Raw genomic sequence first — 19,543 nt, 5'->3', positions numbered from 1 at the left:
AATGAGCAAATCCAAAAAAAAGCCAGGAAAGCAAAGAGAACATTTTTTAAATGTGAAGTGGTTTTCAAAATGGTGAAATGATAGCAATAAAAACTGAGCGTACTACAGTCAAAGCTGAGCAAAGATCATTATATTTTCTATAAGATATTGAAAAAACTAATAAAATCTTAAGCTAAATCAGGAATCCAAACCAGACTGAAGTTGGTTGAAGAAGATGGTATAGCCTAGAATGACACTGGTTCAAAGAATTTAACTATGGAAAAAAAATAAGTAGGTTAACTTGCTTATATCCCACCTCTTTCCAGAAAATTAATATGGTAAGGTTAATAAAATATAGTCAGACCAAGTAAAGTAGGAAAAGGAAATATCTCAGCCATGTTAATTAATAAAATTGTTATGGCTATTAATTCACTCTGAGCTTACTGGTAAACAGGCCAAAAAAGATAAACAGTGCAAATCAGATAGTTTCATATAAGAAGTACAATAATTTCTCAAGAGAATTTTTTTCTAGAAACTTAAAAACCGAACGAAATTTCTCATGTATGAGCCTAAAATTCAAAGGCCAATGTCCTTGTCATGTTTTACAATAAATGAAGCAATTTTCTTATTAATAAACAGTTATGCAGTATTTAACACATAGCAAAAACAGTCCTAAGCCTTTTACAAAATGTCAACTCATTTAATTTTCACATGGTTATTTCTTTTAATCATCCCCCATAAAACCTGGCAGAGTCTTGAGTGCTGGCATTCCAGATGGCTTGCTGACTGAGGGATGAACTATGCTTTGGAAGCTGAGCATTAGAAAGGATAACAGGATCAACTGGAAGCTTACCTCCCAGAATAAGAGAAATGTTTATCACATAAAGGCAAAATGGAAGGAGTCAAAAGAGGAAAGCTACATGTGGAAACCAGATCATTTAGGAAATCGAATCTTTAATAAGATTTAATTTTTTTTTTGGCAATCTTGAGGCCAATGCTCTTCAACTTTATATGTGGATTGGAGGCAGCTGGGGTTCACTTTAAATCCTTGATTGAAAGCTCTCAGGATTATCATATATTTGGATTGCTCCTGAGCCAGTCTAGCTATTACTCCAAACTTCCAAACTTTGGTGGCAGGAAAATAAACTCCTTTGAACTAAGTAAACTAGATTATCTTATTGATCATTCAAACTCCCGGGGCATATGAGCAAACATTCTTGAAGGATTCCCTCTCTAGACTGGTTTTCTCTGGTGGTTAGAATACAGGACAGGACAACTCTTATGTATTGTTGTAAGTATTAGCCAAAGTGTTTCAATGTTATTGCTAAGAGGTAATTTCTTATTCAGAAGGCAATGAAGACAGAAACTTCTGGGAAACATGTAAATCACAAAAGGTACTCAATTTCCTATCTGACAAAAAGGAAAAAAAGAGGGACACCGAAGAGACACAGACTGGAAGACATTTTCAACAGAAAGCTGCTCCCATCCTATAGCCTTTAAGAACAACTTTTAAATGCTAGCAATTGCATTTTACAATTCTGTAACTCTGGGCTCAGGTATTTAAACTAGTTCCAAGCCTGGTAAACCAGATGATAAGGTACAAGAGTACCAGATGAGATTAAGCACACACATTCTTGTCCCTAAAAAACATGAGGCAGAAATTTAGCAAAAGTCTAGCTTTTTAGACCTTGAAGGGATTTAAATCATCTAACTAAATATGTTAAATGACCTGCCCATGGTCCTAAGGCTACTTTGTGGCACAAAATCAATATCACAGAATACCACAAATTTTGCCCATCACCAAATGTGTTTTTTTAAAGTAACATTTTTCAGTCTGGGAAAACTTCAGCTTGGAATGTTTTAGGAAGGTGCCAACTTCAATTACAGGAAACGTGAAGCAGGCCTGAGATTGAAAATATTAAAAAATCAAACGGCACTTTCACTTTGACTTAAGGTGATCTGAGGCTGCAGACAGTAACATAAGTCACAGGCAGGCAAAAGAGGTCGCATAGGTCAGTACAATGTCAGCAAAGTAGTAAAGTATAAAGAAAGCATACAGATAGATTTTTATCCACATTGGGAAAACGAAGTTTGGGTCCATTTATATTACATAAAATATCCAAGAAACTGCTTCACATATTGTGTAAGAAAAACCAATTTCGTTTTAAGTCAAAACTGCTGTGTGGCATAGATTACTTAACATTCTATCACTATTTAAGTCACAAAAGCTACATAACTCGGATTTTTCAGTGTTTTACCAGTCACATTTCATCTCGGCTATTTCTATTTTTATTTTTAAAAATTCGCCCATCTCATGAAAGACATGCAGGCCAAAGAGAGACAGGCTAAAGCTGGTCCCCAGTGCAAACAGGTAGTCTTGTACTGCGTGCCCCATCTAGGCCACATGACTTTTTTCCTCCTAATCTCGTTTCGAAAACAGTATTTCCGGTGCCCCAGATGGCTCCACACTACGCCTGAAACAGCCACTCCAGAAATATTAAGAATATTCTGCCAGCCTAGGTTTCTAAAGAGATGGTGGCAGAGATCGAAGGAGGGTTGGCTTCTAAGGAAACCTGAGCCTGAAAAGCGACGAGTCAGGAGTCAGGAAGGCACAGGGTATGCTCAACACCCGACTCCTAAATGTCACTCGGTGGAGATGTTCGTGTGGCATCACCCACGAAGAGCTGGGCAGGCGGCCAGGTGCTGCAGCCGGGGGCCGGGGAGCGGAGCACGCGGCGCGAAGCCAGCAGCCGCAGTTCCCGGGGAGGGGGAGCGGGGGGCCAGGGTGGCCCCTCCGGCCCCTCCGCGGCTCCTCCCGGGCGGCCAGCGCCGGGGGCGGGGAAGGGAAGTGGGGGCCTAGCGGAGGGGCGCCCGCAGGGAAGGCGCGGGCGGGGCCGGACCTAATCACATGGCGCAGACTGCGCAGGCCGCCCGGCATCTCTTTCTTTCTCTTTCTCGAACCACCGCTCCCATCCCGCCCCACCGCAGGCCCCTCCCGGGCCCCAGGGGGAGGCCTCCTCCGCCTAGCGGAGACACTCACTTTTCGCCTGAGGCCACCAGCTCCTTGCCCTCACTGCTGCCGAACGCGTCCGTCTCCCCGGGTCCGTCCTTGGGGCCGGGAGCCGACGGGGCCGCGGGCGGCGACGCCCCGGGTTGCTGCTGCTGCGGGCTCCCCTTGCCCAGCTCCTGCAGGATCTCCGAGGGGGAGCTAGACAGTCCCCGCGCGAGGGGCCCCGCCGGCCGGCCGCCCCCGCCCCACCACGGGTACAGTCGCGCGGCGGCCGCTGGACCCGCGGCCCCCTGTCCCCCGCCTCGGGGACGCCGGCACTGTGTGGCGAGGGGCTGTGCCCGCCTCAGAGCCGCGCAGGAGGCGGTGGGAGGCCGCAGGAGCAGGTCCCGCAGCATTGCCGAGCCTCGCAGTCGCATCATGCCGCTGGGTTTGTCAGCACCCGCTCGACTGGGGAGGATGCTCGGGGACTGGGCGTCAGCTCTCCTCCGGGAACGCGGTCTCCAGTAGGACGGCGAGAGGGCAAAAGAGGACAGGAGCAGCGACGTGGGTGTGGTTTCGGTTCCGGCTCCCGCAGCTTCTGCTGCTCCTCCGCGGCCGCCGGCTACCGCTCTACTCCTCACACCGCCGAGGACTCCGCACTGAGGCTGAAGCGCCGGGGAGGGCCGGAGACATTCCGCGCTCACCCTGTCGGAGGCGGGAGGACGCTCGCGTCCTACCCGCTTTCCCCTCTCCGATTGGCTCATATCCTCGACCTCTCTCCTGATTGGTGACTGGAGCAGTCAAATTTCTCTCGGCGCCGGGTGAGCAGAGAGTCGGGCGGGGGACTGGCGGGGGTGGGGGGGACCAAACTGACGTGTGAGGCGTGGGAGACAGGCGGGGCTCTCGTCTTGTCCCTTCCCTCTCGCTTTGCCAACCTTGAGGCTGCGCATGTTGGAAACCGGGGACTCAGGGGTCTCGACATTTACGAAGCGGATTGGCTCCTGGACTCTGGGGCCTCGAACCCTCTGACGGGCAAGAGCCCCCGCAGCCGAGTGGCCAGCAGTCGGCTGAGTTGGCCGGAGCTGGCGTCTGGACGGGCCGTCCGAGCTCGGCTGGTCCAAGCTTGCAGTTGGCCCCGGCTATCCGGTAAGGGCGTGAGGCGACACCTCTGATGGCCGCGGTCCAGAGAAGGCTGCCCCAGACGAGCCTCGTCTCCCTCCCAAATGTTACATTTACTTGAAACTTTCCATGGTTGGCCACTACCCAGATGTGAAGTGTTTTGGAAAAAATGAGCAAAATCCTTTCAGCTATGCGACTTAGCCATTTGGAGGATTGGAGATCGGGCGAGGGCGAAGAGAGGGAGAAATTCCAGAATATGACTGCTTCCCTTTTAAAAATTATTTTTTAAATGTACACTGGTATCTCAAAAATATTTTTGGACAGCAGTGATTCCCTGGAATCACCTGGAAAGCAAAATTGTAGATACTTTTCGATTTTAAAAGCTGCTTCATCATTTTAAAATAGGAGCATCCGAATACTGGTTCTCTAAAACATTTAAGCTTAGTATCACTCTATCCATTTAACCTTTTGGACCTGTGGAAAAAGAGCCATGGATCTGATAAACTGAGTTTTTCTCTGAGCCTACCTATGCACTCCACTTCATGACAAAGGTTTTTTGAAGAGTTCTTGGAACAATTACATTTAAATGCATAGATGCACAAAAGTTGATGGGATGATTTTTAAGAAACAGGAAGGGTGTATGTATGTCAGGTACGTCATTAACTGATCACCAGATTTAGTAATCTGATGAATCTTAAAATATAGCAGTAGATTAATAGGAAATTTGGCTGTGCCTACATGTTATGTCGCCTTTGGCATGTCAGAGTCTTGCCATGTTTAAGTTTTTTCTGTCTGCTCTTTAACCAGAAGAACCTGAAAAAAAACTATCATGTGTAAATCACTTAGTTGCCTTAAAAAAAGTTAAGACAATTGCAAATTTTTTTAGAGGGCTTTTATTACTACTTAATGTTACCTGTCACTAAAATTTGAAGAGTCAAAATGATAATGTATTCAGGAAAAGGAACATCAACTTTTGAAGAAAAGGTAACAAATACCAGCCCTGCCCTACCTTTCCAATCTGACTTACCAATGGGATAAACCTGAGTACAGTGTGACCTCTTAGGTATAACTGGTTATCAGTTTTGACTGTCTCCTTTCTCTCAACCACATCCAAGCTATTGACAAATCGTTGTTATTTTCCTCCTGGATTTTCTCTTAGTTTCTCTAATTTCCCTATGAAAATTCTTTCTAATGTTTAAAGGTTTAAATACTTTATAGTATACTTAACAAATATGGAAAACAAACCTAGTAATGGAGTGTTTTCTAGAGTTTCTACTTTCAGGTATGAGCTGATAAAAATGGACACATGTTACTCCTAACATTTAGAGGAACTTAAAGTCTGATGAAATTTAATCCCTTTGCGAAAACCATGAAAAAGTTAGAGACAGCAAATTAAAACTACTATAAATAAAATAAAAATGAGACTCATTTATACTTTCCTTTGATTTATATAATGTTTTTAATCTTCAGTTATGTTGTTTAATCAAAGACAACTGGGCAACCATGAATTGGAGTTAATTACTATTTCCATTAGATTATTTACCTGTTAAATTATGTCATCACATAAAACAAAATCTATCCCTATAAAAAAACATTTTATACATGTACATTAGTCCACCAACATATCTACAAATAGAAAATGGGTCTCCAGATTAACAGGTGGCTGGGTTGTCAGAGCTACTCATAGACTCCTCTTTGCTGCTAGATAAGTGCAGCCATCCCACAGTAGGTTGTGGTCCCATAGTCATTGAGAAGGTAATGAACCGTCCAAAGGAAAAATTGGAATTTATACACTTTGTTTCTGTTCTAACTAGAAGAACAATTCCTGAGTTCCTGTGTTCCTTTGAAGATTAAAAAGGCTAATGTTTCAAGATCATAATGAAACCTATGTATAAGTTCCAGATTTTGCTTTTCACAAGAATGAAAAGGTTATTATTTGTTGACTTAAAGCTAAATAGAAAATAATTCTCCTTTGCCAGTAGCTTAAAAGAATTGACTAAGTTTTTTGTTTGTTTGAAATTCTTCTATTAAGGGAATAGAGTAAGATTCAGGAAACCTCTAAACAACTTCTGATACTACTTCCCTTTCTTCTGTTGGTTTCCTGCTTTAACTGGCCAACTTCCTAGTCTTGCTGATAAACCCTGTCAAACATGACTTATTATTCCAAACCTGAATTTAGATCTGTGTTAATATTATAGATCCTTCATCTATACAATGGGGATAATATTAATATCTTATCTCACAGGGTTGTGAGGACTAAATGAATCGATATACATAAACCACTTAGAACAATACCAGTAGCATTTTATAAGTGCTAGCTATAAATATTATTATTCCATGAGTGAATAAATTTTGTTGTGCAGTGTGATTTAGTTGTCACATCTGTTATCAAAAAGCCAGAGAGAGTTGTTTTAAACCATCTAATCATAAAATATCATTTAAGAAGAAGTTAGCTCCCCAAGATGAAATCATTTACTCCATTTTTAGAAAACAAACCAATAATTGCCAAAGTATCTTAAAATAGAAATAGACTGCTAAAAAGACAGTAAAATTAAGCAAAGCTGGGCTCAGTGCCCAAGGTACCAACTATTTACAAATAACGTTTAAAAAGTACTGTAGAAAGAAGAATTGCTAGATTAAAAAGAAAATGTATGTGTCATATATAATTAAGTCTAAAAATCTTTTATCTGCCATCTATGTAAATTAAACCTCTCTTCCTTGTGACATCACACAAAAGTAGTGAGAGAGATTTTTACCCGATTTGAAGAGACCACTTGAATGGTCTCACCCAAAATACTAACTACATGAAATTGTTTTTGTGGGTCTCCTGATGGCTGAAACAGGAGTGCGGTGGTAATCAGTCATTTTCCTTCATTTAGAGTGATTTGGTAAAGATTTCAATTAGTTCAGTTTATAAAGTTAATATTAGTTTTACATAGATCACAATTATATGCATGGGTTCTCTAGATATTTATTGATCTTTCAGAGTAATTTTAATTGTTATTTTTTGTAGTATAATAGAAAATATTAAATTGGACTAAACTCCATCTCAAAGATAAGAAAGTCTTGCTTGTATAATTAGCAAAAACCTAAAAAAATGATTTTATAAATATTCCAAAAGTCGTTCAAAAAATACCTTCTTGAGAATGAAAACAACCTGTGTGGTAAATCAAATTGTTCCCAAATATTTGTGTCCCTTCCAATGGGAGGACTTTACCTCCTCACCGTGTTAAATGGCAGGCTTGGCCTTTTGCCTTAATTTGTTCAATGAAATATGAAAGGAAGTGATAAGTGCCACATTGAACAGGAACTTTAATAGTCATCACTTAGTTCTAACATCTCTTTTTTCCTTGTGTGACAAGAATGGCATGTCCCAAAGAGGGATGCCCCTTCACCTTGGTCCCAGAATGATGGAACAAAGTTGAAGATGACTGCGATAGGCCAATAACCTGAAGAGAAAGAAACCTTCCTGTAAGTAACTTTGATTTAGGGGTTATTACTATAGAATAACTTAATTTAGGTTAACTGATGTATCATCCAGCTTGAATGAAGATGACTTGGCTACCATGAGACTAATAATGGATTACACAGAGTGTTTGAGAACTCTAAAAGATAGGTTGTTAACCTCCAGAGCAGTTGAAACTGAGTATCACTGAAGGGACAGTCAGAATAGGCATTCTCTTTCAGGGATGATTAAAACCAAAGTTCAGGTAGGAGATGTTTGAGTGATATTTCAATATATGGAAAATTATTGGTTTGAAGTATGAGCTTTATATCCATTATACATGTTGGTTTTATGCTATGAAATCTAATGTTGGTTCAACATCTGAAATTTGTCACATTTTCTAAGCTCTGAAAAAGAAAAATGAGCCTGTTTTTTTGTATATTTATGTATGCTCATCCAGTGGTAAAATCATATTACTAATCCAGAAACCAATTACTGAACTCCAGTGAAATTATGGAGCTAAATCCAAAATTCAGACATTTTTGAAAAACTATCTGAGTCCACAGTAATGTATTTTGACGTTCTGGGGTAAAAAAATCAGTATTTATCCTTTATAGAGTATGGGTTCCTTCAAATACCTCTATACTTTTTAAGCATCTGACATTTACAGTTACTGTGATTCCCTCTGTCCAATTTAAGTCACAAGAAGCAACTCTGTGAAAGAAAGTTTGATTTGTGATTGAGCTGTTTCTCACAGTAACAATACCTATATGGTATGTTCTGAGGCAGAGCTTTATTCATATGCACCCCCAATAGTACAACAAACTGATATATATAAAAAAATTCTGTTAATCAGTAGGAGAATGAATTAATGTGATATTTGCATATAACATACATTATTTAAGATTAATACAGTATCATGTATTAAAGTGGGTAAGTCTCAAAAACAGTGTTGAGAAAAAGCAAGTTTCAGCTGAAGTATATTAGGATGCCATGGTTATAAAATTGTTTAACATGCAAAACAATATATTATTTATAGATTTATGCATATTTGGTTTAAAAGTTTCAAATGTGCATAGGAATGATAAACATCAAATTGATTTTAATGGCTATTATTTCTGGGTATTAATAATGAGAAATGGGATTGAAGAGATGTACACAGAGAGCTTCAATTGTATCTGTAATGATTGATTTTTTTAAAATAATTTTAAAAATTTGAAGCAAATATGGTACCTGGGGAGTTGATACATACATGGTGTTTGTTATAGTCTCTCTGTTTTTCTATGTTTGAAATATTTTATAGTTAAAGAGAAGAAGCTTTATTATAATGTTGAAAGCTGTTTCTTTTCTCTAACAATTATAACTGTAGAAAATATTACAAATCCAATTTTCACTTTTTAATGATTCCTTTTTTTAATTTTTAAAAAAATTTTAATGATTCCTTTTAAACTTTATCTAATTTTGCCTAATTAATGATGGCTGATACAGCTAGTAAGTAATATAGCTACCCTGTAAACATACTTCAGGAGTGCAACCAACAGACAATATCCTTGAACTAAATTAGGCTTTACAAAAGGTAAGAGTGGCAAATATTTAACTGAGAGCCTTATAGAAAAAATTATTTGGTTCTTGGCTATCTCAGACATAAATATGAAAGGAATTTTTCATTAATAAAATATGAATAAAAATATATCCTTCCTTCCCTTGAAGTTAAGCTATTTATCTTTGTAACGTTCCTATTGAGGACAGGTGTCAATTGCTAAATTTTATGGCTATGAAAATTATAAATTAATAAAGTCACTCAACTAATACAGTGGAATTGGCAAAGACTCACTCTCCAGCTAGATGTGGTCCTTGCCTTCTATTCTTTTGAGCCTTTGGACAAATGCCTACAATGACATGTTTATGGATACAAAACACCAGAAAGCTCTTAAAAATCTTTGGGATAATATCCCCAGTGAAAGGCTCAGTAGGTAACTTGAGTAAAGGAGACTAGGTTATAATGCGTTAGGGAATGATGAGGCTCTAGTAAATTAGAATTGGAATGCTCTGTCTAAAGGGGAAGTAACTAAGTGGAATGCAGGCACAGTTAGCTAGACCTTTGGATTCTTTAAGATAATGCAGAAATATGATTTTTAAAAATAAAGTCTTCTGATTTATAAAAGTAAGCAACTCATTCAATTTTTTTAATACCATACCAGTCAAACAAAACATCTGCAAGAATAACTTGGCCCATGGGCTGCCATGTTTCCAACCCTGTCCTAAGGAGTCAGATATGATAGCAATGTAACTTTCTTTAAACTTTATTCCCCAGTACATATTCTACTCCAGATGATTAGTCCCAGCCAGCCATGGAAATTCCATTCCCCATGAAACTGCTGCAGCTATCTTGCTACTAAAGAGAGGAACTAGCATAAGACAAACCCAACACAGCAAGGCCAACAGAGTGGAGACAGAGAATCTAGGACGTCCCTGACATTCATGAGTGACTGACATTCATGAGCAACCAATTCTGATGCCTTCCCTCTTTGTTATATATAATACATTTCCTTATTACTTAAATTATTTTGAATCTGGGTTTCCATTAAGACATCCTGATTGATTCAAAATCACACTGTAGAAGATTCTGTGTCTCTCTCTTTGCCTTGAGTTACAACTTATCACATCTGCTTTCTCTCTCATTTTGTAACACTGCTAAATTATATATCTATATATAACCTATTTGCATATTGTTTGAGGGCCACATATGATAGCCTTGCACAATTTAAAGGATGGAGTTGGAGATACAATGAGCATTAAGAAGCTTGCCCCAGTTTGGACTCTGAATCATTTCTGTAACTCTAGATTTGCTTCCCTTCTCTCCTTCTACACTTGTGCCTTATTGGTTAGTGTTTGAACTTTAACTTGCTGTCCTCCACTCTTGGCAAAATTATCAATTTTCCTTCGCCTAACCAACTTTTCTCCTTGGAGTCTACTTACACCATTCTTATCATCTTGTATGTCCTAAGCCACTTTCCCTCTACCCATCCAAATTCCACTGACCCTTCAAAGTCTCCATCTTACATCTTCATGATGCTCTCCAATTTCTAATATAACCACACATTTACCCTCATAACAGTTGTTACCCTTATAACAGCCATTTGAGATTGGCAGGTGGGTACAATCTTATTTTGCAAAGGAGAAAATTGACACAGAAATGTTTAATAATCTGTTCAATATTTCAGTGACTTGCCTTAAAACTAGCACATATTTCTTGTTGCTGTGGCTTTTACCCCTACCATTGACCCTTACTAATCTCATCTGGATATCCCTTGTCTTTTCTAAGAACTCAGTTCAAATGGCATCTCCTCTGGGAAGCCTTCCCTGACCTCTCTAGGCAGAGTTAAAGGGTTCTTCCTCTCCATATCAGGGCTTACTTGGTAATATCTTCATTTATTGCATTACTCCAATTATTTGTGTGCATCTCTCTTCCAGCTAGACAGGAGGATGTAGATCTTTTTGCTTTCAACATATCCATCATCATTTTATTTTATTTTTATTTTTTTTAATTTTCTTTTTTTAAGATTTTATTTATTTATTTGGAGAGAGTGAGAGAACACAAACAGGGGGAAAGGCAGAGGGAGAGGGAAATGCGGGCTCCCTATCATGACCCAAGCCGAAGGCAGACACTTAACCAGCAAAGCCACCCAGGTGCCTCTCCACCATCATTTTAGATAACATCATTTTCAGTAACTGAATTGAGGCTTAATTAATGTAACATAGGAGTTTATTAACTAGAAAGTAAAGGAAATAGAAAAAAAATAAACCTTTTACAATTTTATTTAAATCTTGAGTAAATTCCTCCTCTATTATATTTCACAAAGAAAAAGAAATTTATTAAAAATTCAAACTGCAAAAGGACCTTATGGACACCTTGTTTTTAGTGACTCTCGACCGGCACCAATCACCATGGTGGGAGCTAAGATTACGTAGATAAGTAAGGAAGACATCGTCTTTTGGTTTGAAGAGGTAGATGAAACTCAGATAAACGTAAACTCTTACTTAAAATATATTAGTCTGATACTATAAACATTACATATATGTGTATATTCAATAGATAAAGATGATCTAGGAATGAATTCTATCAGAGAGATTATAAAATATTCTAGAAAGGGGTAGCATTTACTGGTAGAGATCCAGGTACATAAGGATTGAAAAGGGCATTCTTTCAAGAACAAAAAAAGAAATAAGTTAAATGGTAGGTTCAGGAAATCTGAAGTGGTATTAGCACTCTCTACTAAAGATTTCCGGTATCCACCTGTGTTGGATTGCACTTCTCTGCTCTCATAAAGTTGTATGTATCCATGCAACTTGCTTTGTCCAGGAAAATGTTATAAGCGCAAAAATCCAATGGATAATTTTCTACTGTCTCTTTCCCTCTGCCACTATAACTGTTAACACTTAAAGCTGGTGGCCGCTCTATCTACCTTGGTCTCTGAGGTCAGAGAAAGAAGTTTTGTTATTTTAAGCTTCTGTGACTTGTGGGCTACTTTCTTTAATTTTTTTTTTTAAATTCATTTGAGAGAATGAGAAGGGAGAGCACAAAGGGAGAGTGAGAGGGAGAAACAGACTCCCTGCTGAGCAGGGTGCCTGACATGGGGCTCAATCCCAGGACCCTGAGATCAGGACCTAAACTGAAGACAGATGCTCAATTGACTGTGCCACCCAGGCACACCAATTTGTGGGCTATTTTTGCCACAGAAAACATTCTATCCTAATTATTCCAACTAATATGAGAGGAAGGTGGGAGAAAGAGCATTGGATCATAGAGAAGCCAATCATATTGGCTGCACATATAAAGGTCAGCCTATAAAATGACCATTTACCCTAAAGTTTATGTCCAAAATATTTGAATCCATGAATTCAAATAAGCATAGTTTATGCTTTTTCAACTGAATGCCATTTCTGACCAGCAGTTCTTATTTCCACAATTAACTCCAAAGTTGATCAATGTAATCTAGGTCAAAAAAATAAAAAACATGTCTTCATAATCCATCCTTAAATTAATCTTATAGTTACACAGTCACTAACCTATGTGTTCCAGATGGGGGAAAAATAGTGAGTCACCTACAGCCTCGGTATTTATTAGCTACACTTGTATTGAGCACCAGATGCTATTACATTTCTACATATGAAGGAGGCATGGTACAAATGAAAATGCTTACAACTTGGGGAGAGACAGGCTCAGATTTTAATTCTAGCAGGGGTGTTGCTTTCACACAGTACTGCCTTCATGGATTTTGCCTCCCAACTAACATTCTTTACATTTTAATAGAGGTTTCTAGAAATAGTATCTTAATCCAAGAGAATGACTGAAATAGTGATAACTTGACATCTCATGATAGGCAAAGACAGGAGCACACCTATGCTGATTATGAGCTTTGCTAACATCATACCTGAGAGAAGAAACTAAGAGGATAGTATATAGTGTATAAGTAAGTTTATGTAGACAGAGGAAGAAATGAGGTAGGAAAAGGTCTAGACATAAAGGGTTATCCTAAATCGTAAGCATGGAAGGCCAAAGGCTGATGAATGGGTTAGGATACAGATCTTAAGATACCAGCAAGACTGAGAGGAATACCAAAGAGAAGAGAGAAGAGAGGATAGGAAACAAAGGTGGACATTCTGAAGATAAACTTAGTCTCCTTCATAACTGTGGTTTGTTCTCAATAATTTGTGACATGGGCCAAGGGAAGTGCCTTAAGTGTGTATACTCACTAGTATCTGCCCAAATGTTGAGGGGAAAATCAAGTCCTTGTACAGTAAGAGATCTAGTAAATAAATTTTAAGTCCAATTCTGAGGACTAAATTTATGTTTATATATTAAAGAGTTTAGTAATGGATACAGATCTCTAAAGACTTTCTGAACTGAGAGTGTGGCTACTAGAATTCTAGCTCCAGTCTGGAGCAGTACCCTGCTGATTGACCTGGGTAAATCCCTTGACCTGTCAGTGCCTCAGTTCCCACATCTATTAAATGGAAGCTTGGCCTAAGTGACCTCAAAAGTGCCACGTGGATCTGAACTGTGATTATGAGCATGTGATTCAGGTTATATGCAGTTGTAACTTTTATCTGGAGATTATTAGACACTTACTGATGGCATTTCTTGTCTGTTTGTTTCCAACAGATACTATAGGAATTGCAGGTGACACATTGTAAATATCAAACAAGGTTAAACAGTGTTTTAAGTTCAGTGACTGGACAAAAGCTATAGCAGCCTAGCACATGGCAGTTTTGCAAGAATAAAAGGGTACACACACTCTTAGGTTAATAGTCAAAGATACTGTTAAGGGGTGATATGGGAAGGGGCAAAGGGATACCCAACCAAGAACTTTAGGGCTGGGTGGGAACTGGTCCCAGATGTGGAACAATGTCTCTGTAACCTGGTTGGTACAACTTCAGTCTCAGTGGGGTTTACCCTAGTAGTAAGCATTATCAGACTATAAAGGCAACTATATTCAAGGGTAATTCACGCATTGTGCTGCCAGCTGGCACTCACACTTATGGCAGTGGGCTCTGTAGTCACTCAGCATGCACGTGCTCACTGTTATTAGAAGCAGCTGTTGGCTCTGAAGAGAGCCCTGGCAATCAGTCTCCAACCGTCTCCAGGATAGTATTTTGGAGCAAACCTTAACGTGTGCTTTCAGAGAATCATTAGTGAAAAGATAACCACAAGTAAATAAAAAGCAGGTGGACTGGTACGAATGGTATTGCAAAAATAATTTTCAAGTCAATTACCATAGGGTTTCTTTTTTGCCCGTCCGTCCTTCCTTCCTTCCTTCCTTCCTTCCTTCCTTCCTTCCTTCCTTCCTTCCTTTCTACCTCTATCTCTCTCTCTCTCTTTCTTTTTTTTTTTTTGTACTTTTAAGGGTTGAGATATCTAGGCTCCACTAGGCTCCACTTAGCTCTAAATAATAAAACTCTTTCACTCCTAGCAACCACTGCCTGGAAAACAACTCGACTAAGAGATCAAAACAGTGAAAAGAGGTCTTTTGCACATTTAACAATGATAAGAAAGGTTTTAAGAGCAAAATCTTGTAATAGCTTTAATCATACATGGCTGTATCCAATATCTCTTGGATGAGCAGCCAGGGTCAGGAACGTCCTTCTGCAAAAACACATATAAACCCTTTTGTGATCACTGCATTCTGGATATGACCATGACCTACCTACAGAATTTTATACCAAAATAATCATTGAAATATTATTGGTATGCCCCATGCATTAACTGCACAATAATAAAACGAATTGTACACTTTTTATTTTATTTTATTTTATTTTTTGTTTCTCCTAGTGTTATCTGGGCAATTAATATAACCTTGAAGGGCCTCAGTTCCCCCACTTTGGTGGGCTGTTGTAAGAATTAAATGAGTAATGCATATGTATTGCTCAGGGACAGGTCCATACAGAAATCAACAATTGTTAGCTCCTGTCCCTTCCAATTCATTTCTGTTAAGCTGGAATAATCTTTAACTATAAAATCAGATCATGTTACTCTCCAACTTAAAACCCTTAATGGCTTCCCATTACATTTAGGATAAAATTAACAATTTGTAACCTTCCCAACAAGGCTCCTTGGGTCTACCTGAATTGTAGCTTCGTCTTCTGCCAGTCTCCCAGTGAGGTTTATGGCTCAGGCCACAGATGCCTTCATTCGGGTCTTCAAATAGGCCTTACCTAGCTCATGGCTCCTGCATAGTAGTAGCACAAAAGATTTGGGGTGTTTTATCTCTTATAATATGCATTAAGCCCATCTTCCCTTTGAGATGCATAATTGATGTTTTATAAATCTTATGGAAAATGCTATGTCAAAGTAGCTTCTAGTCCACCACTCAAATTGCTGCCTCTAAGGCCCTCCTAATTGTATTTGGAAACCATCGCTGCTTCTGCGCATGCCCGAAACCCTCACCTTTTCTCTTTGTTACTGGCAAAATCTTACTCTTCAGGTCTCAGCTTAAATGTCACCTCCTCAAATATGTTTCCTTATTAAGGACTCTCACAACATCCTGTTCTTTTCTTTCAAGCAAATGAGTAATCCTATGTGACTATTTCTCCCCCACCAGACTGTAAGTTTCTGAGGGCCACGTAGTGTGGGTACTTCTCTCATGACTGCAGTCTGGCATGGAGAAAGCATGCAGGAAATGCTTGCTGCTGGAGTTCCAGATTTACTAACCTATAAAGTCCACCAAAAGACATAGTGAAAGATCTGTACCCCCTCCCCGCCATGCATGGAAAATTGGAGAACATGACTCCAGCCAACCTGATGTCAAATTTGGGCATCTTCCCTTGAGTCACACGCAGGAACCAAGAGAAAGAAAATGCCTCTATCAAAGACCTTTGTATCCTGGCCTCTTTCTATTTCCTGTTTAATTCACTTCCTCTCTTTCACCCTGTTCACTACATTTCAACATTTGCAAATGGTTCTGTAGCAAAATTAAACTTTATGTAGAAAGAGGGATTTGAGAAAGAGGAAGTGCAAGAGCCACTAACTCTGAAAGAAGAGATCAACTACAAGTACTGCCTTAAGGCACTCCCTCTCCTGAGCCCTCAGCAGAAATGTCCCTGCCAGGCACATCTTTGTACCTTGTTTCTAGCCTGTGTCACATTGTCTTTGGATGATTTACCAATGGGCTAAGCCACCTGCTTTAGTTTCCTGAGTTGTGTTTCTGCATAGGTCTCTGAAAGGAAGTACTAATACCCCTTTTTCTTTGGATTCTAGATTTAGACAATTACCATTACTTTTTAGTCATGAAAGCACAATTCACAGCCCTCTTCCAATCACTTAGGAAGCTTTTACTAGGAAACCATGTCTTCTCTCCCTTCCTTCCATGACAATTTATGAAATATGTCCAAGTGCCGAACACTGTGCTAGGTACCATCCCTTCTGCATTATCTGACCTTTGAAGCCTGTCTAGACTGACAGTCTGTCCTGAAGTTTCTTGTCCACTTTGAGTGTTCCTTCCCATCTGGCTTTGATTTTTCTTTACGACTCCTCTCTCCATCCTGGTCTGACACCCTCCTTCACACTACCCCTGTTTGGAAACCCCCAATGTGGGAGGCAGCTCTTAGGGAAGTTCTTGGAAAGATTTCCATGTTGGTGTTTAAATGTGTATTTGCCATTTAATAGCCAGACCTGAGGCTGCCTTTGAGTGAGAACCCGAGGTCCTCCGTCTAAAGTATAAGAACACAGTGGCATTTGCTTTGTCAGGGTCCTCTGTGCTTTAACTTGACACAAAATTTCTATTCTTTCATTAGCTGAGGTTGCCACATAGTCAGGTATTTTTCCAGAATTTTATGGTGTATCTTGCCTACTGAATAAGATAAATGAAATAAGAACAGTCATAGTGCTAACTGTCTACTTTTATGCTGTCTACCTCATTTGTATTATTTTCTCCACTCACTCCAACTTTCTTTTCTAAAGATCTATCTATCTTTCTTTCTTTCTTTCTTTCTTTCTTTCTTTCTTTCTTTCCTTCCTTCCTTCCTTCTTTCTTTCTTTCCTTTTCTTTCTGATGGGACGTGAGCACAGGGGAAGGGAGGGACAGAGGGAAAGGAAGTGAGAAACTCAAGCAGAGTCCTTGCTCAGCATGGAGCCCGATATGGGGCTCAATCTCCTAACCTGAGATCATGACCTCGGCTGAAATGCGTAACTGACCACGTCACCCAGATGCTCCTCACTCCAAGTTTTTATGGCAGTGCCCCCCCCCGCCCCGTGTTAAAACAGCTTTCTGGAAACATTCATGGAAACCCTTTCTTTATATGTAGTAGAGTGAATTTAAGGAATCATCTTCCAGGTATATCTTTAAGTTTTATCTTTACATAGTGTGAGGCTTTGGCAGTCCTCCTTGGTGCCATGAACCCACTAAAGAAATTTGCCCTTGTCTCCTCTAAAGTCACATCACAAAAGGTCTGTCTGCTCCACCCATAATTGAGCCCTGCTGTGTTCCAATATTCCAAGCCCTAGCCTTCAGGTTCTAAGGCTTACCTCAATTCTCAGGGCACATTCCTCTGTTGCTCCTATTTACAGAAACTAACCCACTTCAGTCCTAATCTTGTAAAACTAAGCAAACTGTGCCCAGAAGGTATGAATGGGGAGAGACCACAGACTGTGGACTGTGGTTTTATTTAGTTAGCAAAGAATAATTCCAGAAAGTTACCAAAACTTCTACACACATATTTTCTACATTTTAACATAACCCTTCATTTTGCAGGATCTTCAGTAGGGAGAAAAATATGCCAAGAAATCTCTCTGTACTGAGTCTAAATTCCATGGATTCAGATGTATTATATATAATCCAAAAAAAATGCAGAATCATAGAATCAAAGAAATGGGAAGGAAGGGACTTCAGAAATCTGGCCCACTCCCCCCATCTGTTTGTTAATCCCCTCTATATAGCCTTCCTCAAAACTGGCCATCCAGCTACAATTTTAAGAAAAAGGTTTTGTTTTTGTTTTTGTTTTTTTTAAAGAAATGAACCTAATTCTAAAACCCAAAGAATGCTCTGCAAACAGCCTGCATCGGAATCACCAGGATATTGCTGAAGGTTCCTTGGGCCCTACCCCCTATGGACAGAATCCTAGGGTCTGGGGGTACATTCCAGCAATCTGCACCCCCAGGTGTTTCTAATGCATACTAGAGTCTGGGACCCTGCATTCTGACCGACATCAGCCAAGGCAGATTTACCAAGGTTGAAGGTCTTTTTATGGCTTGAGTGGAGCAGTCTGTGCCTGCAGGCATTTTCACAGGAATGTGGTAAAACAGCTGCTACAAACTCACCCCCAACATTTTTTTTTCCACATCACACTTAGAGAAGCCAAAAGCATTATGAATGTGGCAGATACATAGGTTTCTACTTTCTGATGAAGTTGAAGAAAAGGAGCTATTCCCTGGACCACGGAGAGGGAGTCAGAACAAAAATATTAATACTACACCTGGTCCTGGTGAAATATGTTCCAGACCCCCTGGCAGTATATCTAAGCAATCACACTAAGGGAAAATGTTTGAACATTAATGACAATCAGAGAAACGAATTTATTAGGAAACAGAAGTAACTGATTCTAGGCAATGTGGAGCATATCATGATCAGCTTGTTCAAAAGATAGAAACCTAAAGGTGGAGAGGTAGATTATAAAACAAGAATTTGAAAAGGAAAACAGTGAAAGGAATGTAGGCACGATTCAAGCCATAATAAAATAAGCCTTAGTAATTTAACCATTTCAACCAAAACAGCATATTTTTAGAATGAAAAGTGCTACACAAGTCTCCCTTTGGAGGAGGCTCATGTTCAGCATTCCATAAAACCACGGAGGCTCAGAGCTCAGTACACAAGAGTCGACTCTGTTGAAAATGCAAGAGCCAGAAATGACACATACCTAGCAGATGACCAAAAGCTGACCAAAAACTAGCTGAGGGAGAACAGAGAAATCCATTCTTCTTTCTCCCAGAGAGGAAAAAGTATCAAACTACACCTCTCTTAACCTCCACCTCCCTCCCTCTGCAAAGAAAGAGGACTGGACTGGGAATTGAAAAACCTAAATTCTAACCCTGGCTCTGCCATTACCTGTATGATTTTAACCCCCAAACTTAGTCTTCCCAACTCTCAATTTCTTCACCTATATGCAATCTTGGCTGAGATTGAACTTTAAAATTTGTGAAATTTTTTTGTGTTTTTTGGTCTCTACAAGTAAATATTCATTCATATTTAATGTAAATGGTTCCTTCATTTTAGGGGGAAAAAAAACCCCAGTGTAGTTTCTTTTAACTACACAAATATAAGGCAAATACCCTTAATCTGAACAGGGTATTGAGCATTCCAGTTTGGTAAGGGAAATGGCTGATTGTGCAGCTCTGGGCTAGATTTCTATCTCCAAGTTCCCTGTGTGAGTGTGTGTGTATGTGTGTTTACTTGTATTTCAGTAGCAGGGAAAGAAAACATTTTTCTTAGAAGTATTTAAACAGCATAGGGAACGCA

At 39.6% G+C, this 19,543-nt stretch overlaps 2 protein-coding genes across 5 annotated transcripts in view; one reads left to right on the top strand and one right to left on the bottom strand.

Moving 5' to 3' along the window:
- The window catches only part of GLS (glutaminase), an 80,450-nt gene extending 76,702 nt beyond the window's left edge, over positions 1–3,748 (bottom strand). The window contains exon 1 of one of the 3 annotated variants that reach the window (XM_019798318.2): positions 3,020–3,748. In XM_019798318.2, coding sequence (XP_019653877.2) covers positions 3,020–3,732 — 713 coding nt within the window. In that variant the 5' untranslated portion in view covers positions 3,733–3,748. The remainder of the gene's footprint in view (positions 1–3,019) is intronic. The other 2 variants (XM_034654872.1, XM_034654871.1) reach the window with 2 other exon arrangements.
- Positions 3,749–3,799: 51 nt separating this feature from the next.
- LOC105237058 (serine protease 58) overlaps positions 3,800–19,543 on the top strand; it is a 128,958-nt gene continuing 113,214 nt past the window's right edge. The window contains exons 1-2 of one of the 2 annotated variants that reach the window (XM_034654874.1): positions 3,800–4,738; positions 7,450–7,558. The gene's annotated coding sequence lies outside the window, so the exon portion shown is untranslated. The remainder of the gene's footprint in view (positions 4,739–7,449; positions 7,559–19,543) is intronic. The other variant, XR_004623533.1, reaches the window with a different exon arrangement.

The sequence above is a fragment of the Ailuropoda melanoleuca genome, chromosome 2 (assembly GCF_002007445.2).
Source record: "Ailuropoda melanoleuca isolate Jingjing chromosome 2, ASM200744v2, whole genome shotgun sequence".
NCBI lineage: Eukaryota > Metazoa > Chordata > Mammalia > Carnivora > Ursidae > Ailuropoda > Ailuropoda melanoleuca.
This window is presented reverse-complemented; position numbering and strand designations above follow the sequence as displayed.